Source organism: Triturus cristatus, chromosome 3_1 (assembly GCF_964204655.1).
Source record: "Triturus cristatus chromosome 3_1, aTriCri1.1, whole genome shotgun sequence".
NCBI lineage: Eukaryota > Metazoa > Chordata > Amphibia > Caudata > Salamandridae > Triturus > Triturus cristatus.
The window spans coordinates 782457035-782466495 of NC_140583.1; the positions used below are offsets into that span (position 1 = coordinate 782457035).

The window sequence follows — 9461 nt, forward strand, 5'->3', positions numbered from 1 at the left end:
AGAGCTACACGCTGTGCCATTGAGAGGACATTTGGAATCCTAAAGAGCCGTTTTCGATGCCTCCATAAGAGTGGTGGAGCGCTACAGTACAGCCCTGAGACGTGTTGCAAAATAGTGGTTGCCTGTGCAATGCTACACAACATCGCTACCAAGAAAGGAACCCCAGTGGACCTGACAGACTCTGAATCATCAGATGAGGATGGAGCAGCACCACATCGCGCTCCCGCAGGAGGTGCTGGTGCAGCTGCCGGACGTATGAGACGTGATGAGATCACCCAAAACTACTTCTAAGTGAGTAATGATGACACAATGACACTGATTGGTGACTGACAGGGATGTTTATTTCTGTGTCATCAGGCATTGAGTGATCTCACGTTGTGACGTTAAAGTCCCTGCATGCACTTGTTTGTGTCACAGTGCAAAGAGTAACAACAGACACTGAGTCTACATGGACTGTGTTGCATCACACATGGCCATTAGTCCCTTGTGTCCCTTCACCTCCTACGTGCACGGCCTGGTGCGCCTCGCTGTGTGCGCGCTGTGCCCTCCCTTGACTCATCCTCCACTGTGCTCTGTCGTGCACTCCTGCGTCTTTCCTGTGGTATTGGGGGAGTGATGCTGCTCCTGCTCGATTGTTCATCAGTGTCCGTGGCTGCAAGTGCACCTATGCCACCTGTGGCGGTTGCGCGCATCTGGTCCACCGCATGTGTGACCTGCACCAAGACACTGCCCACGTCCTGGCAGCAGTGGGCCATCTCGCGCTGCATGCCAACACATCTTCTGGCCAGCAAGGATGTGGCGGTTGTGTGGCGGTTCACAGCCCTTGTGTATAGGTCCAGCCGTGTGTGAAGGCGATGTCTGTCCCGGCGCCGCGCTGCCCTGTCCCTCGCTATCTCCCTGCACAGTCCCTCCAATGCACCAGTCATGGCCATCACTCCTGCGCGCAACTCGGTCATGTTGTGGTTATGTGCTGTCAGCTGCCGTTGTATTGACCTGATTCCCTTCACTTGCAGGCGCTGCTGCTTCAGCATGCTGCCCTCCAGGCCCGAGAACACCGTGTCCTCTTCAACAGGAGCAGTGCTGGTGGACGGCCGTTCCCTGCGTCTCATCCCTCTCCCTACTCTTGATTGTTCAGGGGACTGTGTTTGTTGCAGTCCTGCACGCTGCCTGTGCACTGGCTGTTGCTCCTCTGCTGTGTCTGGTGCCTGTGTCTCCAACAGTGGTAGTGGTGGGACAATTATGCGACGCCTGCATGGTGCTGTGTCGGCAGTTGTGGCTGCGCCCTGATCCTTCTGGCATGCCTGGTCCTCCATCTCAACTGTTGGCTCACATTCAGCCTCACTATCCTGTGTTGGTGGTGGTGCTGTGGATTAAATGACACACATTAGTACTGTGTCCTGTGTGGTATTTGTCATGCATTAGTTTCAAGCAATAGAATCTCATGGGTACTATCGGTCTATTTCTATCTCTGCATGATGGAGTCCTTCCTATTCCACCTGTCTGTGTCTCACTGGCACAGCTATCAGTGCATGTGACTACGTTTCCCATAATGCATTACTGTGTGTGCTGTGTGACATTTACTGGAGTTGCAGTCAGGTTGCCTTTTGGGGGATGTGGGTGGTTTGGGGATGTAGCAGGGGGTCTTGCCATGCACCTTACCTTGTCTGGTGTCTGGGTGTTCTGAGCTGTCCAGGTCAGCCACTCCACTCACGCTCTCAGGCTGCAGTGTGCCCTCCACCAGCTCCTCCAGGGGTGTCGGTTCGGTTGCAGTGGAAGGGCCCCCACCGGTTTTTTTAGCCTCTGCCAGTCTTGTTGCCACCCTCTCCTTTGACCTCTGCCGCATGTCATACCATCTTTTACGTAGGTCCTCCACACTGCGGTGTGTGACACCAATGGCATTCACTTTCTCTTGGATGTCACTCCAAATCTTGCGCTTTCTGGCCTCAGGTACTCTCAGGGAACTTTTCCCAAATAGGAGATCATGGTTGCTGACCACCTCCTGTGTGAGGACCTCCAGCTCCCTCTCACTGAATTTCTGTTTCCTCTTCCTTGATGGTTCCTCCTGCTGCTTTTCAGTCCCCTGGGAATCCATTTGACTGGTTTTCAAATGCAGAGCTTCACTGTTCTCCTCTCCACACAGGCTCTCAAACAGCTACTGGCTCACACACAGCTGCTGGCAATCAGGTGCAGCATGGGCAGTCACACTTCCTGGTTGTGATGTCATCATTCTGCACCTGAATTGCAGATTCCCAGATTTGCGATTCCTTAATAGCGTTCTCGCAATTAAGGAATCGCTATTAGGGTAATCGCAAAATAATTCTGCGAATTTTTGCGCATCGCTAATTATTCGCTAAAATCTACCTACATAGCTATTTGCGATTCGGAATTTGCGATTCGCGAAAAATCGCAATTTCCGATTCGCAAATTCCATTCTACCTACATATGGCCCGTGGTTCTTTAGGCTGGCATATGAGTAACGATCTGTTGCATGCTATGTTTTATTTACCTTAACGCCATGAAACCGATCGGTGAACGTGCGCTCTAGAAATATTTGTAACATAACATAACACATGAAAAAACAATACTGAGATAGTAACAATATAATACAAAAACATTTCTTGTGATCAATTATTTATTCATTCACGTGGTGCATTTCTTAATACAGCCAAAATGTTTTTCATGCACTGCTCTTCTTCAGCGCATATGCGAACACCTTATCTTCTCATGTATCCCTCCCTATGTGTAGTTTGTTCCCCAATCTTTTGTGATATGGATTTTCAATCTCTGTATAGTTCTTTGATTTATATACCGTTTATATCACTTTATGTGCAATTTAGATTCTGTGCTGTATACTGAAGTTATCGTTGTCCACTCCATAAGTAATTCTATTTTGTTATTATTAAGCTTCCTTGATTCGAAGCAACTCAATAGTGTAAAGGTTAGATATTCTCCTTCTTTCTCCTAGGTTCCCCATGTGCACTGAAAATGGACCAGAGGAAGGAGGTTAAGAGTGGAGACAAGTCCCATATCATGGGGAACTTAAGAGAAAGAATGAGACTCCTAGGGTCCCCATGATTTGATATTAAATGAACCGCATGAATGAATAAAGAAATCGTCACAACAAATTCTTTGTATGATATTTTTACCATCTCCGAATTGTTTTTTCATGCATTACACTTACCACACTGGCAGGTTACCAGTGTACTGATAGTTTAGTGCCAGGCAATATTCCTGTTACCCACATCACGATTGGAATTATAAATTGATAACATAACATGCTACAGCTGCCCTAAAACATGCTGCATGGCTCCATTAATGTTGCAAATCCAAGTATTAATTGTGCAGCATATATGTCCCTTACTCATTAATGGCAGCTAGTACATTTATTAATGCACATAACGTGTCTGTTCAGTTGAACTATTAAACCCTTAAAACGAGAATCATTAAAATATATATATATATATATATATTCCTCATATGACCTCCATAAATGTAGCAACCACTCGACCTGTTCCACCTCTGGCGCATATAGCTAGGTGGATCCACTCTCAGCTGATGTTCTTTACAGGAAGTACACGTAACACACAACCTGAGCTGACCAGAGATTTTAATCATTGGAACTTATCCTATCCCTAATCCCTAATCTAGTGTATCTCATCCAGTAAAAGAATCATCCAATAAATTCCAAAACAAGCCCATCTCTGGCCTTTCTCTATAAGCATTTACTTTTTGATGTAAAGTTCTGAAATATCTTACAGAGTTCCACCAGGCATTCCAAGTAGGAGGTACCGCCTGACGCCACAGTTTGCAAATCTCCCTCCTGGCCAGCAGTATCAGATAGAACACTAATTTTGTTGCAACCCTGACAGGCCCGCCACTCCCCCCAATGCAGGAACAGTACCAAATAATATAAAAAGTGGGCTTACCTCTACAACGATACCCAGAACCCTGGAGGTAGTCTTACCCACGCTTCTTCAAAATTCATGTATCTTTGAGCAGTAGGCAAATACATGGACATCATCTGCATTCTGACAGCCGCATCTCAGACAACTAGCTTCTCCACCGCTTTTTTCCTGGATATCATAAGGGGAGACCAGTAGATCCTATGGAGTGTGAAAAAGTGGGTTCTTCTGAGTGCAGCAGATTTATCAGGGGGTAAAGAATGTCCAGAGATACTTGACATAAATCTTTCAACTCCTCGCTCGGCAAGTAATTCTCCCAGACCCAGTATGGCTGTTCCATCTTTCTATCTACTGCTGCTAGGAGGTGGTTATACCATTGCCCCACTTCTTTCTTCCTTGGGGCTAAGTCATGTAGTTCATTTTCCATCCTGTTGTCAAGCAAGAGGGACCAGCGTTGACTCTTACACCAAGATGAAAGCTAATAAAACGTGAACCTTGACAGAGATCCGCTAGTAGTATGACTCCAAAAGTCCCATGAATTACATTTATTACCCAGTAGGAGATCCCTCCAGTGTACAACTCCTTAATGGATAAGCTAAAGCGTCCAAATGACACTCCAGTGTACCAGGGGAATCCCAGACTGGGGCCCAGTCACTATAATATGAAAGTCCCAAGCAATCTCGTCAGTCCGACCACAACTTGGCCGCCATACGCAAAGTCTTCAGGCGGACTTTTTTAAAGAATTTAGGAGAGCCAAATTTGTACATAAATCCAAGCTCCTCTGCACCCACTAACATCGCTTTAAACATGCCATCTATCAGTGAGTCATCTGGCAAAAGCAATAGCATCCTACAGTTTTTTAATTGGTAGGCCCAACAATACAGCTGTAGATCTGGTAAACCCATACCCCCTTGCTGTAATTTGCGCCTGAGTTTCTTCCAGGACTGCCTAATCACTTTGCCTGCCCAAATAAAAGAAGATATCTTACCCTGAATCTTGAGAATATCAGATTTTGCAAATTCTAGGGGGATATCATTGAAGAGATAAGTGTATTTCGGGAGGACACACATCTTGATCAAGTTGACCCGACCATAGTGGCAGAGTGGAATGTTCTGCCATCTTTTTCATAGATTATCAACCTCATTTGAGACTCTATCAAGGTTAGTTTTAGGAATTTGGGCAGGATCCTGAGTTATTATAACTCCAAAATATCTAAGCTCCCTAGCGGGGATCCGCTCCCTACCAGTGATGTTCCATGCCATGACCTCAGTTTTATCTTCATTTATTTCATAGCCCGATAGTTTCCCAAAAACCTGGGCTTCAACTAAAAGCTCGGAGAGTGTGGTGTTAACATTTGAAGAGAATAAAATCAGATCATCCATGTATAACGCTATCTTCCTAACAAACCCATTTATTTGAAAAGAGGCGAACTTCTGGTTTAATCTTAGACTCTGGGCTAAAGGTTCTATGTACAAATCAAACAAGATAGGGGAGAGCGGGCAGCCTTGCCTAGTACCACGCCCTATCTTGACTACAGAGGAAAGATTACCAATGACTAAAATCCAGGCCTGGGGAGACTTATATATCTTTTTAAGGACTTCCCTAAAACTGTCGACAAAGCCAAAGATCCTCAGGACCCTATCCAAAAAGTGCCAATTCACCCGGTCAAAGGCTTTGGCTGCGTCGACTGTAATGATTGAAAGAGGGAGGTCCTGTGATGTGGCCAGATCGACCACCCAGATTAAGGTATATACCAGATCCGACATCTGCCTCCCCGGTAGAAAGCCTTTTTGGTCCTCATGAATTATGGGGCCAACGATCTTACTAAGCCGGTTATGCAGAATTCCAGCAAAGACCTTATAGTCAGCATTTAATAACGAAATTGGCCGGTATGACTGGCACTGAGTTGGATCCTTCCCGGGCTTCAGGATCAGAGCAATAACTGCAACGCTCCAAGAGTCAGGCAAAGGTGACGTACCATCCAAGATCTCATTATACAGTTTCAGCCAAACCGGGATAACCTCCTCCCTCAGGATAGCATAGACCTCAATCGGGATCGCATCAGGACCTGCCGCTTTCCCTTTCTTAGCTGTATCTAAAACAGATAATATCTCAGTACCTGTAATTTCCATTGTGAGGATTCCCTGACTGGCCTCACTTACTTTTGGAAGTTGCTTCACTTTGAGCCACCCGTCGATATGTTCCTCTGCTACATGGAGGTCTTCACGGTACAACTCCTGATAAAATTGTACAAAGGCTTGTTCTATATTCCCTTTGTCCTCTATAAATTGTGTACCGAATTTGATCTTAGTGATATAGTTATTAGATCTGTCAACCCTACTCGTCATTGCAAGGATCTTACCACAATTCTCTCCCTGCTCAAAGTCCCGCATTTTACTTGCCTCCCATTTTTGGAGGAAGACTTCCTCGGACTTAAGTCTAAACTTCAATTGCAACTCTTCCACTCTCTTTATTAAGTTATTGTTTTCTATCCCAAGAGGATCGCTCCCCTTTAAATCTGTTTCTGCCCCTGCTATCTGTGCGTCTAAATCCACTAGTTCTTTCCTCTCGGTCCTAACCCAGCCCACGACCGCTCCTTTTAGTGTCCCTCTCAACCAGGCCTTAAAGGTGTCCCAGACCACGTGCAAAGAGGCAGACCCCAGATTATCCCGAAAGAAGCTGGCTAGAATCATCTTTTGATTATGTTGGTGCTCTGGCTTAATTCTTTGCACCCAGTGCTATTGCAATATGTGATGCATGTGCAGGAAAAACTTGTCCCTTGTGCCTATTTATCACATCCAAATTAAATTCCAGTGCCCTAGGGGACCAAGGATTGCTAGTTAGCGTAAGATGGTGGTTTAGTAACAAGAGCAAGATGTTGTCCTCTGAAATTGCCACACATTATACTTAGGGCTCACGGTTTTATGGTATTTATATTTTTGTCATTCCTGTCTGTATTTATCGATATTTATTTTTTGCTAATTTTACCTGTATTTATCCATATTTATTTTAGGTTTTGTGAAAAAATGAAGCTGAAATGTGTTTATTTCTGCATTTATTTAACCAGTTAATGAGCACTTGTGCCTGAACGCCTGACAGGTTTCAGCGATATATACACATTCAGATGGTAAAATGTGCACTTGTAAGAAAATATGTACATTTTAGTATCCATTTTGTGGAAATCTACTGCTGTTTAAGACTCTTTGCTAAAATCCCTATATTTTTTTAATCCCCTTGCCTGTCACCCCACACAGCTATTGCCCTGGTTATGATTGACAGCATATCGAATCAATCAAAAACAACCCAATTTCCGTTTTTATCCACATTTAAAAAATAAATACAGACAGTAAAATAAATAGTTTCTGTCAGTATTTATCTGTAAAAATCAGTAAAAACGGAAAACAGGGAGCCTTAATTATACTGTACATCAACTTTTCCTCCTAGACTTTCCCTGTCTGAGGTCCTTTGCCATGTATTTAATATTCAGGAGGCTACTTACCTCTTCCAGCAGTCCAGCATATTCTGCTACCGAAGTGAATCTGGGAACAAAAAACTGGTTAATTCGGTTTGGCTTTATTGCTTGATGAGGTTTTTCAGCATCCAGCCACCTATCAATGATACTATATACTAGGTAGTTACTGCCTTTGTCCTACCCTCTGAACTATTGACCATTAATTAGGTCTCCCAACAACATGCAAAAATATAAATCTTATCTATCTCTTTCTTCCGACTACAACTTCAGTACTAAGTTCTTAACTAGTTCTTACCAAAATAGATTAAGTGACATCTGCTACCTCTCTCATTCTTCCCAAACCTTATTGCAGTGTTTCCCAAAGGGCCTTCTTAGTGCTGGGGGTAGTAATGGTCTAGTGCTAACAGGGTAGACATCACAAAGCGTAGTCCCACTCCCACCTAACACCAATGATGCTTGCGAGGTGAACCTCAAATGTAGGATCGTTAGAAGGATTATCCATTAAAGGTAACTAGACTTAAAGTAAACATAGAGTTAGTGGGTAAACAAAGACTGAGACCACACCTCCATGAAAAAAAGGTCATATTAAAAACAACAACAAGCAGAATTAACTTCTAAGTAATCTGGGGAGCTAGTAAATATTTAATTAATTTAAAAAATGTAAAAAAAGTTTACAAAAACCTGAGTCAGGAGTCAGGAGTCAGGAGAAGGTTACTGCATGTAGCATAGATTTTGGGCCAGATTTAGAGTTTGGCGGACAGGTTACTCCATCACAAAAACAACGGATTTCCCATTCGCCGTATTCCAAGTGCCATTAGATATATTGCCCTTGTAATACAGCGGATGGGATACCCATCATGTCTGTGATGGAGTAACCCATCTGCTGAAGTCTAAATCAGGCACTTCGTAAGCAACACAAGGTCTAATTCAGAAAGGCAAAGTAAGTTATACTTTGCTGTTACTTTACTCTTGCAGTGTATGTTTATGACTAGTAACTTTTCTATTGGTAACTTTTCTTTACAATTAGCAACTCACTTTAAAAAGAGTTGCTATTATTACTAGTTAATTACTCATCGTAAAATTACCATTCATAAAATGATTGGAGTGCAGTTACACTGCAAAAGTAAACTTACACCAAAAGTGTAACTATACATTTGTGAATCAGGCCACATAGTGCATACTAGTACCTCCTATCCTGGGACAGACAATGTTCTAACTAAGACTTGCACGATGATTGTGATGATGTCCCTTTCATGCCAGGATAGGCAGTGGGGCTGGTGTGGGCTATTGTTTAGTTAAGAAGATCCTGTAATAGTGAGTTAGCATTGTTTTCACCACATCTGTCCCTCTAAGTGTTTGATCCATTTATGGTGTAAATTATTAAGTCACACCTAAATAGATCACATAGCCTGGGGGATAGGGTTAAATGTTTGATATTTGGATGGGAATGGGGAGTTGGGGAAAGATGAGACAAAGACAAACACAACATTCATCAAGTCGCTGAGCAGCATATCATCGTCGTCATCATATCTGTTGTGGAAGGAAATCAAAGAATGGCACAGGGGAAGGAAATCAAAGAATGACACAGTTCAGTTACTAAACACAAATGTGCTTCAGCCCCAGAGTCCAAAGATATCTAATTGTTCTATTACCTAGGTTTTAAAAATACAAAATAGGGAGGACTCACACAGTTCTACAAATTGTTATTGTTAAGAAAAGAAACACAATACTGTATATAAACGCCAAAATGGACGGTGCATTTGGATTCTTCTTCCTCCCTTTGTTCTGATTCTTACATGAGAAGAAAGGTGGTTGCAAGTTGTCACTTACCCTTTTGTGGCTTCACTCCTCTTCAAGCAGGTATTTTTCACAAAAGTTAATGCATGCCCAAGGAGTTCAGCAGTTGAATGCTACGGGAAGAGTTTCCCCAGGTGTAATGGTATCCCAGGAGCACTGTAATGAGTGTGTCCCTTCAAGGAACACCGGCATATGAATAAGGAAGTCAGTGTTAAACTCCAACAACGCTTTTGTTACTGGGTGTGGTGAGCACAACAAAGCCAGCAAAGGAATCCCACAGATGTGTTGGG

General features: G+C 43.5%; 1 protein-coding gene across 1 annotated transcript; it reads right to left on the reverse strand.

Moving 5' to 3' along the window:
• Window positions 1-285: 285 nt before the first annotated feature.
• Window positions 286-2279, reverse strand: LOC146861025 (uncharacterized). The gene is made up of 2 exons (XM_085645002.1): window positions 1660-2279; window positions 286-1363 (listed from the first exon to the last, which is right to left on the reverse strand). The coding sequence occupies exons 1-2, from the start codon at window positions 2090-2092 to the stop codon at window positions 495-497; spliced, it is 1302 nt and encodes a 433-aa protein (XP_085501128.1). The 5' UTR covers window positions 2093-2279; the 3' UTR covers window positions 286-494.
• Between the last annotated feature and the right edge of the window lie 7182 nt (window positions 2280-9461).

Excerpts from the sequence above, each read along its gene's own strand:
- LOC146861025 (XM_085645002.1), bottom strand. The coding sequence starts at position 2,092 with ATGGATTCCCAGGGGACTGAAAAGCAGCAGGAGGAACCATCAAGGAAG. Across the intron at positions 1,364-1,659 it reads ACACCCAGACACCAGACAAG|CACCACCACCAACACAGGAT; the intron begins GTAAGGTGCATG and ends TTTAATCCACAG.